At 39.9% G+C, this 20685-nt stretch overlaps 1 protein-coding gene across 1 annotated transcript in view; it reads right to left on the bottom strand.

Annotated features, from left to right (window-relative positions):
• Positions 1-20685, bottom strand: part of LOC126215193 (unconventional myosin-Ib) — an 890664-nt gene that overhangs the window by 58974 nt on the left and 811005 nt on the right. The window contains exons 23-24 of the mRNA XM_049941860.1: positions 10969-11104; positions 1624-1776 (exon numbers count right to left, since the gene is read on the bottom strand). Coding sequence (XP_049797817.1) covers positions 1624-1776; positions 10969-11104 — 289 coding nt within the window. The remainder of the gene's footprint in view (positions 1-1623; positions 1777-10968; positions 11105-20685) is intronic.

Here is a 20685-nt window from a genome sequence, read left to right as displayed (position 1 = left end):
AAACTGAGACACAAATGAATTACAGGGTTTACGCATGGAAAGTCTTGTTACTACAACATTCTATCAAAATGTGGAAAAACAGTTTATGCATGCAACTTACAACTAACTAGATAGCTACACAAATGAGCAATACATGTTAAACCAACAGCTATAGTTCACAGCAGGTTGACTTCATCACCATTTATGCAATCACAATAGTTCACAGAAACAACATAAATAAAAGAGCTATCTTTCCATAAATAATATGATATGTAGCTCAGTTTCTGTTGTACTTGGAAATGATGTTTAACTAATCATCTTATTAAAATATACAAAAAGGGAATGGCCTCCTAAATGTTAATCTTTAAATGAGAACAAAAATGTCAAACAGAAACTATATTTGCTAAGAAGGAGTGAACCATAAACACCGAGTCTCAAGTTTCTGGAGGAAAGTCTTCTTCAGTTTAACTTTAAACTAATTTTCTCTTTTAGGACTGATTTACAGCAATTTCCCATTTCTTGTAGTGTAATTGTTGCTGATAATGGCAAAAATTTAACAAGAGAGCAAATGCTTGCAATAGCCTGGTTTTGCCACATCTCACTACTGATTGAATGTCAGTATGTGATTCGGCAACATCAGTGCCAGAAAATACCTGTACCATGTAACACATTACCTAGAATACAACTGTGTTTGACTGGGGGCTTTCTTGAAGAATACACAGTACAGGGATTTATATTAGGTTACCTAGACATAAGATCGAGCCATAATACAACAATAATCAGAGAACAGAATTTAATAGCAGAAAGTCAACTGTGAAGTCACAGTTTAGCATATAGTTGCAGGAAATGAAGGTGCACACGACCAGCAAGTCAGCCATGTAGGAAATGTGGCCATACTGGAAAAACCATCAGTTTCCAGACCTATATTTATTGGGAATGTTTGGTTCTTTCATTATTCTGTACTCACTCCTTTCATTTTTGCCCATAGTAGTCGAACATCCTGTATATAGTTATGTAGTCCGTGTTCAGTATTTGAAGAGTAATATATAGTTAAGTAGCCCGTGTTCAGTATTTGAAGAGTAATGTTTATAATGTCAGTCAGTTTGCTCAGTCATTCATGTCATTATGAACAGCCACTTGTTTATGTAATTTACAGTTCTAAGTCTTTTTGTGTTACTGACCTATTCTGTAATAACTAAGGATTTTCTTGTAGGCAGTATCTCATCAACATTGTGACCAGTAGCAATAAATATGCATAAATGGAAAATCATCTTTGTTAGTGTTGCCTCGAATTATTTCAGAATTTCTTATAGCACATAGCAATCATCAAATGGACATTCACAGAGAAAGAAGAGGTGTGAGCCATCGGACAGATCAGTAATGTTACAGCACGTGTGTAAATAAAACTACTTGCAAAATTCCGATTGAAGAGTTGCAATTAACTACTACGTTAATAGCATACAGCAGGCTCTAAAATGTAGTATGTAGTCAATGTGATTTGATACTGCTAAACTGTTTCCTCAGCTCATTTTCTGCTCCAAAATTATGCCCTTTCCTGAAAAAGTGCAGTTTAAATTATAGACATTATGCATCCATTTCCATCTTGAGCTTCAGTTGAGAAATGCATGGCTAGTTATTACTTACTGCTCGCACATGGAAGACTGCCACATCATCAATGTAGGGACTCAGGGACAGCCGGTAGATCTCAGCGGCAGGCACTCGGTACTTAATCTGTAGCGTCCGCTGGTCTAGAATCAGCATTGAGCTCGTCGACAGCACAAACAGGATTGGCACAAACTGCAAATTTTATAACAAATTGGTTACAATCTGGCTTGTAATAATTTAGAAATTACAAGTCATACCTTCTACAAAGAATTAACTTCACATAAGATAATGTGAAATAAAGAAAAATTGGATTATTATCAGTACAGTTCCTGTATATGGTCACAACAGTCCCTTGAGTATGTACGTTATGAATTAATAATTATGAGTCTCTATGCATAAGGACTTAATTGTATAAGCTGGTAAATATTGATACGGGATAATATATAACAAATACATTCTTCAACTATACTGAAAATGTAACTGTGCCGGGGAAAACAATTATATACCAAAATTGTACTTTTCAGAAGCCAAAAGACATCTTCTCTGAGGCCAATAATAATTTAGTAGAATCCCATATCTGGTAGCAGTATAAAGAAAAAAAAGGTAAATGTATGAGATCTAAAAACATCATTCCAGCATATTTTACTTCTTCAGATATATTGGTAAACTCAGGCACAAGGAAAACCTGTGGTAAATAAATATAATGAAGTGGGTATATACTGCATTATGTGCAGTGATTTCCCTAAGAAATATAACATGCAAACCAGTAGATCATTTTGCAAAATATTTCAGGAACACCTTAACTTAAATAATTCCTAACCTGAATTACCAACACACTTACATAACCCAGGGCACAGCATCATGATCCCTTTAGAAAATATTCTGGATATATTACAGGAAGCAGAAATTTTTAAATATAAAAAAGAAAATGTGTGGTTCACATTGAATGATCAATTAGGATGTCCGCTTCCGGTAGCTGAGTGGTCAGCGCGACAGAATGTCAATCCTAAGGGCCCGGGTTCGATTCCCGGCTCGGTCGGAGATTTTCTCTGCTCGGGGAATGGGTGTTGTGTTGTCCTAATCATCATCATTTCATCCCCATCAACGCGCAAGTTGCTGAAGTGGTGTCAAATCGAAAGACTTGCACGGAGGCCCTACCGTATTTACTCGAATCTAAGCCGCACTCAAATCTAAGCCGCACCTGAAAAATGAGACTCGAAATAAAGGAAAAAAAAAATTCCCGAATCTAAGCCACACCTGAAATTTGAGACTCGAAATTCAAGGAGAGAGAAAAGTTTTAGGCCGCACCTCCAAATCGAAACAAAGTTGGTCCATTGTAATATAAGACACAATTTAGGTCGAATGAATGACAATACACCTACAGTAATTTGGTTCGAGTCGTAAGCTTAGCAGTTAAGCTTTACCAGATAGCCCTTGCTATGCGTCAGGCGCTCCGTCCGTATTTATATGGGTACTCTTCCTTTTTCACGTGTTTCGTCTGGTTTGAATCGATTGCTTATTTTGCTTTGATCGCATAAGTGGCGTTTTCTTTGTTATTTACGTTACTCTAAGCTGAAAATGCATTACTGTACTGTGTCATGCATTGTTTGTCGCATTCTGATAGTGTGTGTTTACGGCCTGTTGCCGCTCGCGGCATGGCTTGCTTTTGTGCGCGCTACCGTCACTTACAATTAAAAAAAAAAGAGAGGAATCATTTCATCAGCGAAACAATGGCAAGAGACTGCTATTTGTTGTTACTTAGACTGCTGCTTTCTTTGATAATGATCAACAAGAAACAAATAGTAGACTGCGTATGATAGAACATGTTCTGAATGAGAGTTAGGCGAAAATTTTTCTCCGTTTGAAAATCTTTGAGGCCGCTTCTTTAGTACATCAAATTCTGCACAGAAATTAATCATCTTAGATTTAAAAATCTAGTCAGTTGCCGTGCTTCATTTCTGACTGCATCACTATTAGGCATAAGAATAATATGAATATAAACATGACACGATACGTATATTCTTCCTAGTTTCGTAGTTTATTAGGCAGACAGGATTTAAATGAGATAGCAGCAAACGTGAAAGAATACATGGCAAAATGTTTATATTCATATTATTCTTATGGTGAAGAGAACAATGTATGTGATTCACATTTCATCAGGTTCCTATTAGCAACCATCTCTTCTCACAGGTAGGAAAAAATTCAGAATGTAGAGTTGGCCATATTGACAAACATCCCAAAAAGTCTTGCCAGTCGGATTTTCGTAGTACATTGAAATTCTGCTACATTCGAAGATGGTTGAAACTCGGGGCGGAGAAAAAAAGCTCGTCTTCTACCTTTTTTTAAATTTATTTACTGACGCAGAAGTTTTGGCACCAGTATTTATCTTTGTGCCTACGAAGCATGCCTGTGTAGCGCTACATATATTCGACGGCAGAAGTTAGTTGTGGCGGCACCTACCAACATTTTTCAGAACTTCCGCTTGCTTTCCACTCGATTCTAAGCCGCAGGCGGTTTTTTTGGATTACAAAAACCGGAAAAAAGTGCGGCTTAGATTCGAGTAAATACGGTAGTCACACGACATTTATTTATTCATCAATTAGGATTAAAGCGCCATAGCATTCTGGCTAGCTTTGATTGTTTATATGATTAAGTATTAATATGTAATAAAATTCAGTATTAGTTTGGCTTGTAAAGGGAGTGACTCAGCACACCTAGTCATGAGTAAATGACATCGCACTGGCCACACAGAAAGTTTCCATTCCATATTAGTCACTTGTCCGAGCCACTTCTAATCTTCCAAACACTGGGTTGCCCTGCTGTCACCCACCTTATACAATTCCATACAGTGATTTGCATTGTTCCCTGACTTATCATGTTAGGAGTGATAATTTTTATTGCCAATCTGGCCTTTTAAAAGATTCTTAGTGTTCTCTCACTATAAAACCCTTTTTCTTCTTCTAGATGCAGGCAATTTTAAAACATGGTTCTGTAACTACATGACCCATCCACCAGTAGTTTTTATGAAAATAATTGGTCGTGTCATTGACAGGTGTACACTAAACAGAAAGAATACTTGTCAGCTTTTGGATCATTTCACAGACTAGAGTACAAATACACAGAGAAAACACACATGCACTCATGTGTGCATGCCCACACACACAGACACAAATACAAACACACACACCTATGCCCTTATATGGCATTGGCTGGATGCACAATGCATTTTGGCAGGTGGAACAGGTTGGGATGGAGGTTGTCTCAGCTAAGATGGGTAGAGGGAGAGAGAGGTTGGGGTGGGTGTCTAGCAGCTGCCAGTTTGACAGCTAGGAATGTAGGAGGGAGGGATGGTGGGTGCAGGGTGTCAGAGCCATTGTGGGGGGGGGGGGGGCTGCCCATGCTGAAGATGACATTGGGACAATACTTGGGAGGGGGTGTTAGGATGGAGAAAGGGGAACTATTTGGTACTGGGTATGGGGCCAATGGGATAACGGAGATTGAGGCAAGGACAGTTGCAGGAGCGTAGGATGTGTTGCAAGGATAACTCGCATCTGCATAGTTCGGAGATTCTGGTAGGGGAGGGGAGTATTCAGTTGGCCCAGGTAGGGAAGCAGCCATTGAAATTGAGCATGTTATGCTCAGCTCCATGTGTGTCACTGGGTGATCAACTTCATTCTCAGCAACAGTTTGGCGATGGCCATTCATCCTGGCGGACAGCTGGTTGGTAGTCAGACCAATATAAAAAGCTGTGTGGTTATCACAGCAGATTTGTTATGTGACATGGCTTCTTTCCTAGGTGGTCTGGCCTGTGACAAGACTGGACTAGAAGGTAGTGGATAGGTGGATGGCACACATTTTGCACCTGGTGCTTCCACAGGGATATGATCCTTGCAGCAAGGGATTGGGAGTGGGTGTGACATAGGGATGGACAAGGATGTTATGTAGTTTGGATGGGGGATGGAACACCACTTTAGGAAGGTGGGAAGGATATTCAGGGTATGATGATAGATAATCAAAACCCTGATGAAGGATATGGTTTAGCTGTCTCAGTCCAGGGTGTTATTGGATGATGAGGTGGAGTGCTCCTTTGTAGCTGATTCTTAAGGTGGTAGGAGGATTAGGGGTGTGTGGGGAAGACTCTATAAATCTGTTGACCGATTCAGTGCCAATTAGTGCCTATCTGTGACGACCTTTGTGAGATCTTCAGCATAGACCCCACACCTTTCAGCCCTCCCTCCCACATTCCTAGGCAGCAAACCATCTGCTTCACTCTGAACCGCTTGCCACTTCCAGACCCTCACTGCCATTCCCCCATCCCCCACAACCCCTCTTCCTGTAGCCAGCTCCAAAAAAGGCAAGCAGCCCCACAATCAAAAAAGTTATAGCAATGATCTTTACGATGCAAAGGGAATCATACTCACAGGCTTCTTAGAGAAAGAAAAAACCTACCACTAGACAATTCTACAGTGAGATATTGGACCACTTCAGCTAGGAATTGAAGAAAACATGGCACCTTCTGAAGAAGAAAAAAGTGCTGTTCCACCATGAAAACATGTCAGCACATTCATCTGAAGCTGTCAAGACAAAGACATATTTTAGAGAGCATGACAATTCATGCTTTTTTGTAGGGATTAAAAAATAGCAGGCACTTCGAGTAAAGTGTATATTGTCAAATAAACATTGAAAAATAAATAATTGTTTTAAAGAAAGAAAAAAAAAAAGAATGCATGTCTTGATTCTTAACACAGCTACTTACTAAAGCATCCCCGTACTCCTAAAACGTTGTTACATTACTGTTTGCATTCTCTGTCTGTCTGTATCTTCTCCCATTTAAATACTGTCTTTACCCAATTATAAGATAAGGTTTTTTGCCAAATTTGTCAGTAATAAAATACAGCATCTTCTAATATTCATACATTGAACTACTGCTGCTGAGGTTAGCATTTTTACATAGTTAAATAGAGTATCAAGGGGTTGTATTTCATTTCCAGATCAAACTTTGGATAATGAAGTTACATACAGATGGATTCTGAATAATTTGGAAGGGCAGGACTGGGCAAATGATACTCATGTTTGGACAGGTTCAAGATTTTCCAATAGACTGACCCACTCAATACAGTATCAAAGTTGCTCAAACGATCACGTGACATTTGAATTGGGCGGTGCTAGTGCAAGGGAAAAGCGAGAAACTATGAATTAGTCACTACAAGAATCTAATGCTCAGCTTAAAATTTGACAATTATGTGAAACACTGGAGGAAATAGTACTAAATTCTATAATCTTACAAACTGCTATTGTATTTGAACAGGTTTGCAATAAATCTTCTTATACATGTATGGGTATCTTGTACAAACATTAGTGCTGCCTTTTAAGGGAAGGTAATATTCAAAAGTGAAAATGTTGTCCTTCATAAAATATTACTTGATTCCAAACCAAGATTAATATTTTATTTGATTATGAGAGACTATAATGATTTAGTGAGTGGGTTGCAAATGAGAAATCTGTCACTATTCATGTATTAGAATACCAGATAAAAATATTATCAGCTCTTAATCAGCTTTAACATATGACAGTGACATTCGGATGACACAATAAGGAAAATTAAGCCAGAATCAAAGTCTGATAAATGAAATCATTCACACAAAGATGACTGTAATTGTTGTGAGAATAAATTAAAACCGCAGGACCCATTGTGAAGACGGTACCAACAGACGTTCAGTAGATCATGGGGCGAGTGTAAGTTTCAGAATATCACTGAATCGTGATTGAAATCTTTTATTTATGTATTAGTTGCTGTTGTTACAAATGGCCTGCACCCTAGAAGATATTGCAGTCTGTGTTTCACAGTTGCTCGATTACAGCACGATGAAAGAGTTGGAAGGGGATAGTGATACCAGTTTGGCCAAGAACTAGATGAGTGTGGGCAGGGGAATAGTAAGCCAGCAGCAAATTACATCATGTTTTCAACCATGGGAATATATACTGCGTACTTCAGTTTTTTATGAGCATCTACCATGTTTAAGCTGCAGTTTGCCTGAATCTAGTCAGAATTGAACTGACTTTAAAACTGGACAAATACTGCACAATAGTATTCATTTTTGGAGGAGATGGTAAAAGTGTAGATAGGGGCTAATAGTGTACTTATGTGTTTATGCTACAATGTTGTCAGTGCTCACTGTGACGTATGACAGGAACTGAAGAGGGTGTGTCACTTCTGGTTCCATGCAGCCAATGAGAGAGCAGTGGGCAGAAAATATGTTTGGAAGCAAGTGACGTAACATTCTCACGCCAGTATAGAAATGAAATCCGCTATGTATTTGGGTAAAACCATATATGTTCTCAGGTCCCATGGTAACTACAGCCTCAGAAATTGCAACATATTCAGAAGAAGCAGCCAAATATTTGTGACAACAAAGATATAAATTTCACAGGTGTGTCATTAGGATGATGATGATTAAAAATAGTGACACCACAGACAACAGGGTTAGTTGGTGTGTGTGTGTGGGGGGGGGGGGGGGGAATAAATAAAAAAAGTCTGCAAATTAAAGTAAACCATTTCTTTTTGTTTATTTTATTATTCCTTGTTTTATCAAAATGTAGATAACCAACAAGTTGCACCAATTTAGAATAGATATTATGTTAAATTTTTAGGCAGATACTTTATGTCAATACAATAGTTTGTAATTTTGATTAGTAAGAATATGTTAACAACAAATTTTTCTCAAAAAGAATTTTGAAAAAAAAAGGGGGGGGATCATCTTATACTCAGGTAATTATAATACATCATTTCTATTAGTTAAATCAAACAATGGAAAATCCAGGATGGAATGTAACAATATTGAGAAGGAAAGTTGCTACTCACCATATAGCAGAGATGCTGAGTCGCGATAGGCACAACAAAAATATTCACACAATTGGCAGTGTGGTTTCAGTTGTCTGAGACTGCAGACATGTGTACAAGTTGTGTTTGCATGAGTGTGAGTGTGAGCGTGTGTGTGTGTGTGTGTGTGTGTGTGTGTGTGTGTGTGTGTGTGTGTGTGTGTGTGTGTGTGTGTGCGCATGTGTTTTTGTCTATTGCTGACAAAGGCCTTAATGGCTGAAAGCTATAATTGTGTGAAACTTTTTGTTGTGCCTATCGACTCAGCATCTCCGCTATATGGTGAGTAGCAACTAATATTGTTACATTTCTGTTACTTAAACACCTTGGGCCAAGCTTTGAAAAGTCTCACTGCAGTCGAGTGGATGGCTCCCAAATAGTTTTGGGGTTTTGTCGAGTCTATACCATGCTGCCACCTGGGTGAAAGACAGATATACAAACTGCAAGGTATGTTTGTCTGTTTATATTGCTCACAAGTGTAAATGTTTCTCAGACAAATAGCTTCAAATACGAACCTACTCAACCATTCAAGTAATTTGATACCCCTTCCCAATGTCAGATCTTATAAACTCTTGGGAGGAGAACTAGCTATCTGATGTGCACTTGTCTCTTACATCCATCTCAGCTTAATGTATGTTAATTTCTTCCTGCTTTGCATCTTCCACCATCCGTACAACTCACTCTCTTTCTTTCTGGTGTGTCTCCTTTACCTTTTGCACAATGATAAACTGTCAAAAGATGAAGTATCATCAATGCCAGTGTGAGTAAGTAACTGAGTGTTTTGCAATTACTAAGATTACTTCATGTCGTGTAACACATCCATTACAATATCCTTAAGGGGCTCCGGAACGCCCTATACTTGCAATGTTAAAATAACACTTATAAATTACATCTTTCCTCACAAAGTATTTGAGGTAGGAAGTTGAACTTTTTACAGATTATTTATTGGAATATGGGCTACAACATAACACAGGGATTTTACAAAATTTTAGTTCAGTTATTAAAGATGATTTTTTTTTCAATTGTAATGAAAATTCACAACATTTTTTTGCAATTTTTTATTTATATATTCAAAAATATACAGTTTTTTGGAAAAAGGCTGTGTTAAATTATGCAGAAGGTACTGTGTAACATTTACTGAAAGTTTGAAACAAATATGTTTGGAAGATCCTTAGAAAACATGTAATTAGTATGAGAAAATAAAAGTTTTGGGAATCGAGCGACAAAGATTGGATTAACTTTTTAGTGCATTCCAGGTCCATAGGATGGATTATCTTCATCCTCTGCAAACTCCTCCTCCAGCTTCCTCTTGTTCCTCCTCCTGTTTACTCTTGCTTGTATTTCTAGACTCTTTACAGCCCTGTCTGCAGCCCGAAGGCGTTCCTTGTCTAAAGCAAGCATCGCTCGTACCATGTTAGAACCTATTTTCATTCCAATATTTCTAAATACCTTGCACCTTACAATGTTTCCATCATTGAAAGTCGCAACAGCATCATACACATCAAAGTGAAGTGTTTCTATTCCAACAAATACAGTCTTGGGGATTCTCGACCATATAACACTATTTACACTTTCATTGGGGTTTTGAGTTTTACCGTGAATACACTTTTTCAACAGTTCAGGTGCTGCTGAGTCTCTGAAAATAGGTTTTATCACCTCCATTATTGCATGAGGCAGACTATGCTTATGAGTGTACACTTCACCAGTTAGCAATCCTTTGTTATATTTACACCAACTGTCTTCTTCTTTGGGACACAAGCTATGTTGGGGATTTTCATCGTCTTTATTGTTTACAGTAATAACACATACCTTTGGCTTTCCAACATTTCTCCTTTTCTTAAAAGCCTTCAGAGGATTTCTAATAACTTTACTTTTACTCATTATTATACTTCAACAAAACAGAGACTCAAGAAACAGAATTAATTACGAATATTTTCGAGATAACGACAGAGTAAATAAACATGAAACAATCGACAATCACACCAGCGATATATATTGAACCGTCACAGGTTAGCCACAACACATACTTTATCTCACATCACTAAAATGTACCTGATGAACACGGACGTTAATAATAACACCATTTGACAGCAGTTTAACAGCGCCACAGTGGGTCACGCCCATGTAGAACACATTTCAAAAAAAAAATTAAAAATAGTTGTAGTCTTCAGAATTGAATAAATTATATATCTATTAAAAGGTAATAGTCTGCAGATTCAGAAAACGCAAAAAAGTAAAAATTGAACTTTTCATGATTTTGAGCCTTTCCGGAGCCCCTTAAACATAGATCTGTGACATACAGATTACAACTGTTCTCACTGAATTATTACCATGTATCTTTAAGCTGTCTCTTGACGATTTGCATCTTATACTTCCAGGCTACTTATTCCCCAGCTCCTTTATATTTCCCAGTGTACTACTACATTAGAATTTACATAGGGTGGCAGAAACAGTAACTCCTTTCTATTTCTTTATAATTAAGATTGTATTATGTCTTATGTACTTACCTTCCCACTAGATCGGGTTATCTTGTTGATAATGTCAGCAAAGACAACATACTGATCATTCGTTTCTACACACGTCTTCTTCCACTGCACATTTTGCCTCAGACGCACATAATCACCCAGGAAAGGATGGGATACACTAAAAACAGACAAAGCAGTATGTTTGTGTTACCACTTTTCTGAATTGCAGATCACATTCATTTAATGTGGGCAGAGTGATTAAACTAGCAAAGATAAGTACAGTATTTGAAAATTCACCATTTCATGAAACTCGACCAAATGCCGCAAAGAAAACATCTGTTTCGATCTTTTTACATTGCTATACCATCTATTTATTTTATAAAGTTCAACAATTACATCATTGAGAGAGGACTGTGATTTCTGCAGTCATTACACTCATTAGTATTTTCAACCACAATTAAGTTTTCAGATAAAAAGTTTCAGCCATCCTCAGACTGGTGTGCTCCACAGGGGGTCGATGCACAATCAGTGGGTGACTGTGTACCATATTTACTCGAATCTAAGCCGCACTTTTTTTCCGGTTTTTGTAATCCAAAAACCACTGCGGCTTAGAATCGAGTGCAAAGCAAGCGGAAGTTCTGAAAAATGTTGATAGGTGCCGCCACAACTAACTTCTGCCGTCGAATATATGTAGTGCTACACAATGTAGGCACAAAGATAAATACTGGCGCCAAAGCCTCTGCATCAGTAAATAAATTTAAAAAAAAAGGTAGAAGACGAGCTTTTTTTTTCTCCGCCCCGCGTTTCGACCACTGCATTTTCATACATTATCCAACAAAGTAAATACAAATTCCGTATTGTTCATCTTCGAATGTAGCAGAATTTCAATGTACTACGAAAATCCGACTGGCAAGACTGTTAGGGATGTTTGTCAATATGGCCAACTCTACATTCCGAGTTTTTTCCTACCTGTGAGAAGAGATGGTTGCTAATAGGAACCTGATGAAATGTGAATCATATGCAGTATTCTCTTCACCATAAGAATAATACGAATATAAACATTTTGCCATTTATTCTTTCGTGTTTGCTGCTATCTCATTTAAATCCTGTCTGCGTAAGTGAGACAACAGCAAACGCAGAAGAATATACGTATCGTGTCACGTTTATATTCGTATTATTCTTATGCCTAATAGTGATACAGTCAGAAATGAAGCACGGCAACTGACTAGATTTTAAATGTAAGATGACTAATTTCTGTGCAGAATTTGATGTACTAAAGAAGCGGCCGCAACGATTTTCAAACGGAGGAAAATTTTCGCAAAACTCTCGTTCAGAACATGTTCTATCATACGCATGTTCTATCATACGCATTTGGTTCTTGTTGATCATTATCAAAGAAAGCAGCAGTGTAAGTAACAACAAATAGCAGTCTCTTGCCATTGTTTCGCTAATGAGACGATTCCTCTTTTTTTTTTAAGCGGCGGTAGCGCGCACAAAAGCGTCATGCCGCGAGCGGCGACAGGCCGTAAACACGCACTATCAAAATGCGACAAACAATGCATTACACAGTACAGTAATGCATTTTCAGCTTAGAGTGACGTTAACACCTATAACAAAGAACACGGCACTTATCAGACCAAAGCAAAATAAGCAATCGATTCAAACCAGACGAAGCACGTGAAAAAGGAAGGGTACCCGTATAAATACGGACGGAGCGCCTGACGCATAGCAATGGCTACCTGGTAAAGCTTAACTGCTAAGCTTACGACTCGAACCAAACTACTGTAGCTGTATCGTCTTTCATTCGACCTAAATTGTGTCTCATATTACAATGGACCAACTTTGTTTCGATTTGGAGGTGCGGCCTTAAACTTTTCTCTCCCCTTGGATTTCGAGTCTCAAATTTCAGGTGCGGCTTAGATTCGGGAATTTTTTTTTCCTTTATTTCGAGTCTCATTTTTCAGGTGCGGCTTAGATTTGAGTGCGGCTTAGATTCGAGTAAATACGGTAGGTGTCAAAGAGAGCAGGGGTCAAACATGGTGCACTGATTAGTATTGTGTCAGTACAGTCCAGTGACGACAGAAGGACAGAGTTAAAGTAAAGATGGCTTGAGAAAAAGGAGAATTCTCCAGTAAGCTAGCCACATTCTCAGTCTTATTTATGTCCCTATTAGCATCTCTCTTTTATTTACATATGAAACAATGGAAACTGCAGGCTGGAATATCAACAACAAAAGGGAAAGATAAACTGCTACTCACTACAAAGATGACATGTGTAGTTACAGACAGGGACAACAAAAAGACAGTTACACAACTAGCTTTCAACCAAAGCCTTCTTCAGAAAGGAAACACACATACACACACAAATTCACACAAGCAATCACAACTCATACAGACGTGATCACCATATCTGGCAGCTTGGACTGGAATGTAGCTGTCACATAGAATGGAAGAAGCAATCTGGAAGGGGTGGGAAAGGGGAAGAGATAGCAGGGCACTGATGGAGAGAGAGAGAGAGAGAGAGAGAGAGAGAGAGGAATGCTGCGTGATGGAGTGTGCAAGGACTACACTGCAAACAGGTGAAGTGTCGGGAGGCTGTGGGGCACGGAGATGAGCAGGGAAGGAGGAAGAGTGAAAAAGAAAGAATGTTGAGGGGGAAGCAGGTGGGTGCACTGGCAGAGGGCGCCACAAAAACAGGGTGAGAGGACGAAAACAGGGAGGAGGTGACAGATCAGAGGGGCAGAAACTTTTAGATAAAAGTTGTGGATGTTATGGTAGGCCAGGGAAATTTTGGGAGCAGAGGACGTCTAGTAAGGACAACTCCCATCTGCAAGCTTCAAAGAAGCTAGTGGTGGAGGGAAGGATGCAGATGGCCTGGGTTGTGAAGCAGCATTGAACATTGAAATCAAGCATATTATGTTCAGCTGCATGTTTTGCCACAAGGCTGACTATTTTGCTCTTGGCCACAGTCTGGTGGACAGCTGTTTGGCAGTCATACCAATATAAAAAGCTGTTAAATGATTGCAGCAGAACTGGTGTAAGACCTAGGTGCATTCACAGGTGGCCTGGCCACCTTGCTTTCTAGCATCTGGAGGGGCATTTTCCTGCTGACATGCTATTGACACCTCGGAGAACCACTATTAAACCCCTTCCCAACCCACAGAGATTATAATTAAAAATGCAATAAGGAGTTAGTTGGAATAATTACCCATATGATGAACAGTAATATCAGGGAGCACACATTTCCAAATATATTGAAGAAAAGTACAGTTAAACCTGTGCATAAAAAAGGATCGAATGAAGAGCTATCAAACTTCAGGCCCATATCACTAACACCAATTTTCGGTAAAATATTTGAAACTGTTTTGTTGACACAACTTATTGGTTATTTCACAAAGAATAATTTACTAGCAGAAACACAGCATGGCTTCAGAAAGCATCACAGTACTATTACAGCAATTACCGAATTTCTCCACAAGGTGTATGATGCCCTGAGTGAGGGAATGCAGACAATGGGGATATTTCTCAACCTTACTAAGGCATTTGACTCAGTGAACCATGAGCTACTACAAAGCAAACTGGAAATTTACAATATAAATGCCATATCCATACAACTACTGATCACTTAATCTAACCAATCATTAGCAGTGTACAAAGCTGAGTTACGAAATTAATGATCAGGTCAGACATTTCCAATCCAGCTATGAAACAGTAAAACAAGGTGTACCTCAGGGCTCTGTATCGGGCCCTTTCCTTTTCCTGGTCTACATGAATGATTTAGAGGCACTCCAGACTCGCAATCAGTAAGTTATGCAGATGATACCTCACTTTTGTTCTTTTGCAAAACAAACTAATGACTTGACATTGGCTGTAACTGATGGCTTAAGTCAAATAACTACTTACTTCCATGATCAAGGTCTAAAAGTCAATATTAGCAAATCCCAGCTATTACCATTTAAACTTGAAAATTCATACCAAACCTGTATTGATAATATAAGTGGCATCAAAAAGGAGACACTAACAAATGTAAATTTTTAGGGATGTACCAAGACGAAAATCTTATACGAGGTGTGGCTAGAAAAAAACCGGACTAGTACTGGTGAAACAATAAAACAAATGCAATAAGGCTGAAAGTCGCGTGGCCTGTCACGTGACTCTCGCTCCGCCTACTGCTCGAGTTTCATCTGCCTCCTGCACTCAGTCTGCCCGTGACGTCTGTTTTAAGTAGTTGACGTTTTGTCTGTGCGTCGGAAAATGTTGAGTGTACAGAAAGAACAGCGTGTTAACATCAAATTTTGTTTCAAACTAGGAAAATCTGCAAGTGAAACGTTTGTAATGTTACAACAAGTGTACGGCGATGATTGTTTATCGCGAACACAAGTGTTTGAGTGGTTTAAACGATTTAAAGACGGCCGCGAAGACACCAGTGATGACACTCGCACTGGCAGACCATTGTCAGCAAAAACTGATGCAAACATTGAAAAAATCGGTAAACTTGTTCGACAAGATCGCCGTTTAACAATCAGAGCAGTGTCTGAGTTAACAGGAGTTGACAAGGAAAGAGTCGAACAAGTTTACCGATTTTTTCAATGTTTGCATCAGTTTTTGCTGACAATGGTCTGCCAGTGCGAGTGTCATCACTGGTGTCTTCGCGGCCATCTTTAAATCGTTTAAACCACTCAAACACTTGTGTTCGCGATAAACAATCATCGTCGTACACTTGTTGTAACATTACAAACGTTTCACTTGCAGATTTTCCTAGTTTGAAACAAAATTTGATGTTAACACGCTGTTCTTTCTGTACACTCAACATTTTCCGACGCACAGACAAAACGTCAACTACTTAAAACAGACGCCACGGGCAGACTGAGTGCAGGAGGCAGATGAAACTCGAGCAGTAGGTGGAGCGAGAGTCACGTGACAGGCCACGCGACTTTCAGCCTTATTGCATTCGTTTTATTGTTTCACCAGTACTAGTCCGGTTTTTTTCTAGCCACACCTCGTGTGAGTAGACCATATCAATTTTGTATGCAATAAAATCAGTAGTTCGCTGCACTTAATTAGCAAACTATCGAAATTAGTCTCTGATCAAACATTAAAAACTGCTTATTATGGGACAATATTTGCATATATTAATTATGGACTAGAGGTATGGGGATGTGCTGCTGATAGACACATGAACAGAATCCTAACAATGGAGAAAAGAGCAATCAGGACCATGCACCGACTAGGACACAGAGATTCATGTAGGGAAATCTTTGTACAACATAAATATCTAACAGTATATTCCTTGTATCTGTACAAATTAATAACATTCTTTGTGGACCATAAAAATAATGAAACTAAGTGCTCTGATGTGCATACACATAACACAAGACGAAAAGATTGCTCCTTCAGGAACAGAACCAAACTAAAGACAACAGATCATAGTCCTTGGATTAATGGCCAGATATGGGTTAACAAACTGCCAAGTGCTGTAAGATGCCACAGAGGTAAAGTATTCAAAAGGGAATGAAAATCATTCTTAACTCTCAAATGTTTGTACTCACTGAATCAATACTGATATTAAAATGTAGCTATTCTTAAATGTAGGCCTAACCCTTCTATCTATACGATGTACTATTCTGAGGTGATTGTAATATACACTATCTTTGTAACAACATTATGTAAATTCAAATACCTCTACTATGTAACAACTGTATGTTGCATTATGAAGTATTGTACCATATATTGCCAAGTGCATCACCCGTTAAGTGGCTTCTTGTACATGTGAATTGCAAATTCCTACTGTTTGCACAAAAACTGAATAAAAATGCTATTATGTTTGCAAAAGTCACCAGTTGGTGACTATATGCAAAAAATGTAATAAATAATTAAATAAATAAATAAATCTTCACTAACCCCTTGTAGCACCCAGACCCTGCCTAGCTGACCTTTTCAACTTGCCACATGCCCAAAAACTCCCTACCAACACTCCTCCAAATCAGGAGCCAAAACATTCCCGTAACAATTTTGTTAGCCTTCCCACCAAAATCCTCAGCTGCACAGAAGTTTCAGTCTTATCCAAAGGTCTCACCTTTAGCCCTATGCCCAAATTTAACCATGTTGGACTTGTCAAAGACCTACTCTCCCACTTATGATACCTGCAGTAGAAACACTTCTTTGCCACCAATCAATCCAACCAAGGCCAACAAATCCCATCATTGAACCCTGCCTCTCCCAGTTCATACCACCATCCAACTATGACCCCCCTCCCTCCCACCTAACTACTCCATGGTCACTTTCCATGAATTCTGTACCTCCAACTTTGGCTCACCATCCTTCCCCAGCTTCCCCAGGCCCCTTCTTAATAACATGAACTTTTCAGCAGAGGAAAGAATAGCCATACACAATCTCAAAACAGATCCTGACCTAATCTTCCCACCTGCAGACAAAGTTTGCAGCAGTGACCACCTGGCAAAAAGCCCTCTATCAATCATAATTATCTGACTCCTTCACCTATAAACATCTCCAGAGTGATTCCACCCGGAAGTCTAACATAACCACCAATCTCTGCTTAAACCTTTAGACCCTTCCCAGAACCTCTCATCTGAATCCATTTCCCTCTCACCCCCATGGCACATACACACACCTACCTTCTACATGTTTCCCAAAATCCGCAAAGTCAACAGTCCTGGGCACCACATCACAGCTGTTTATTGTGGTTCCACTGAAAGAATTTCGGCCTTTACTAACCAACACCTCCAAGCAATTGCCCATAATCTAGCAACCCATATCAAAGATACTAACCACTTCCTTCACCAACTTTCCACCATCTCCACCCCTTTACCTCCTGGACTGCTGCTTGTGACTATCGATGCCACTTCATTATACACCAACATCCCTCATGCCCATGGTCTTACTGCTATTGAACACTATCTTTACCAATATACTTCAGACACCAAACCCACAACCTCATACACCTTACAGAGCTGCAAGTTAAGTTTTATCTTTTCCTGTCTTTTTCTATTAGTCTACTTATTAAATTTTGTGTGTGTTTCCATTTAAGAGGTGTAAGCTCGCATTTTGTAAGTGTAAATTTGGCTAGTCTGTACTGCAGTTTTCATTTCTTCTGAACAGCCAGCTAATAGCTCATTGAGGCATCAGTGTCCATAAGTGACACATCAGGAGGGTAGCAAGTCGCATATTTACAATTCTGTCTGCTTTTATAGTTTACTTCTTCAGTTAGTCTTGCTAGGATGAGTAGGATGTGTGCATGCTGTGTGCAAATGCAGAGCTGACCACAGTTCACAAATAGCTGAATGCGCCTCTGGCTATGGTCAGTTACCTGCAGGCTGCTGCCTCGGTGTGTAGCAATGGCAGAGAATATGGCGCGTGGAACACCTCACATGTCACTTGTTTCACCCACGGGCTCTGGTACTGAGACACCTCCTAGTGTATGCGGCCTAGTGGATCTGCCCTCGCACCAGTGTGAGGGATTGGCGGTAATGCATTTGCATTGCTCGAGGCGGTGGGCCAATGTGGAGACTGGTTGTCTGCCCTCAACCCTTCACCTTGTGAGTGGACAGGTGGCTGCTCCTTCAGCAGGCACACTGGGGGAGGGGTTTACTAGTTTTTGGGAGCTCCAACATCAGGCACATTACAGAGCCACTTGGACAGATAGTGTTCAGGGTTGGAAAGAAAGCCAATGTGCACTCGATATTCTGATATGTGGAGGCAGCTTTGCCTGGGGCAATTAAGCATGCAGGGTGCACTCATCTGCAAGTTGTGGCTCACATTGGCACTGACAGAACCTGTCACGGGGGTTCTAAGGCCATCCTCGGTTCATATATGTGGCTAGCAAAGTGGTGAAGGCTGCTGGCCTCATACAGGGGAAGCAAGCAGAGCTCACATTTTTCAGCATTGTTAATTTTAATTTTAATAACCAACAGCCTCAGTTGCAATGTTTACCTAGATTTACCTAGGTTTCAGTTGGGATAACCCAACCTTCTTCAGAATAAAAGTAACTACCATTTGTCCGTAGTGGACATCATCAAGCTAAAACTACAGATCCATTGTCAGACTGTAAAAAATTATCTGAAACTGCCTTGTCCCCACTTCGCGACCACAATGAGGAAGCCACGAGTGCTGTACTGGAACTCAGTTACTGAGGATATTTTCGGCTAGGAGGTAATCTGAAGTACTCTGATGAACATTGCTAGTCGATACACTGCAAGGGAAGTCAGACTGTTTTCAGAGTAAAGACATTTCAGCTGTCAAAATTGTATCTGTAAACTGTTGAATTGTTTGTAATCAAGTTCTCAAATTTACTGCCCTCCAGGAAAGTTCTTGTGCTCCGATTATCCTCAAGACTGACAGCTGGCTGAAACCTGAAGTGGAAAGCTCCAAGAATTTAGCAAGTCATGGAACGTGTATTGGAAAGACAGATTAGAACCCGCAGGAGGGGGAGCGTTCACTTGAAGTTGACAAATATAGTGTCTCTATTGACGTCAAAGTTGAGTGTGAGAGTGTAGTTATCTGGTCGCGTGTAATACACTGCTGGCCATTAAAATTGCTACACCACAAAGATGATGTGCTACAGACGCAAAATTTAATTGACAGGAAGAAGATGCTGTGATATGCAAATGATTAGCTTTTCAGAGCATTCACACAAGGTTGGCGCCGGTGGCGACACCTACAACGTACTGACATGAGGAAAGTTTCCAACTGATTTCTCATACACAAACAGCAGTTGACCAGCATTGCCTGGTGAAACGTTGTTGTGATGCCTCGTGTAAGGAGGAGAAATGTGTACCATCACGTTTCCAACTTTGATAAAGGTCAGATTTTAGCCTATCATGATTGCGGTTGATCGTATCACGACATTGCTACTCGCATTGGTTGAGATCCAATGACTGTTAGCAGAATACGGAATTGGTGGGTTCAGGAGGGTAATATGGAACGTTGTGCTGGATCCCAACGGCCTCGTATCACTAGCATTCGAGATGACGGGCATCTTACCCGCATGGCTGTAACGGATCGTGCAGCCACGTCTCGATCCCTGAGTCAACAGATGGGGACGTTTGCAAGACAACAACCATCTGCACGAACAGTTTGACGAAGTTTGCAGCAGCATGGACTATGAGCTCAGAGACCATGGCTGCAGTTACCCTTGACACTGAATCACAGACAGGAGCGCATGTGATGGTGTACTCAATGACGAACCTGGGTGCACGTATGGCAAAAATTCATTTTTTCGGATGACTCCGGGTTCTGTTTACAGCATCATGATGGTCGCATCCCTGTTTGGTGACATTGTGGTGTACGCACATTGGAAGTGTGTATTTGTCATTGCCATACTGGCTTATCACACGGCATGATGATATGGGGTGCCATTGGTTACATGTCTTGGTCACCTCTGGTTCGCATTGACGGCACTTTGAACAGTGGACATTACATTTCAGATGTGTTACGACCCATGGCTCTACCTTTCATTTGATCCCTGTGAAACCCTACATTTCAGCAGGATAATGCATGACCGCATGTTGCAGGTCCAGTACTGGCCTTTCTGGATACAGAAAATGTTCGACTGCTGCCCTGGCCAGCACATTCTCCAGATCTCTCACCAATTGAAAACGTCTGGTCAATGGTGTCTGAGCAACTGGCTCGTCACAATACGCCAGTCACTACTCTTGATGAACTGTGGTATCGTGTTGAAGCTGCATGGGCAGCTGTACCTGTACACACCATCAAAGCTCTGTTTGACTCAATGCCCAGGCAT

This window comes from Schistocerca nitens, chromosome 12, assembly GCF_023898315.1.
Source record: "Schistocerca nitens isolate TAMUIC-IGC-003100 chromosome 12, iqSchNite1.1, whole genome shotgun sequence".
NCBI classification, from domain to species: domain Eukaryota; kingdom Metazoa; phylum Arthropoda; class Insecta; order Orthoptera; family Acrididae; genus Schistocerca; species Schistocerca nitens.
Note: the sequence above shows the minus strand (reverse complement) of the source record. Positions and strands in the feature narration are given on the sequence as shown.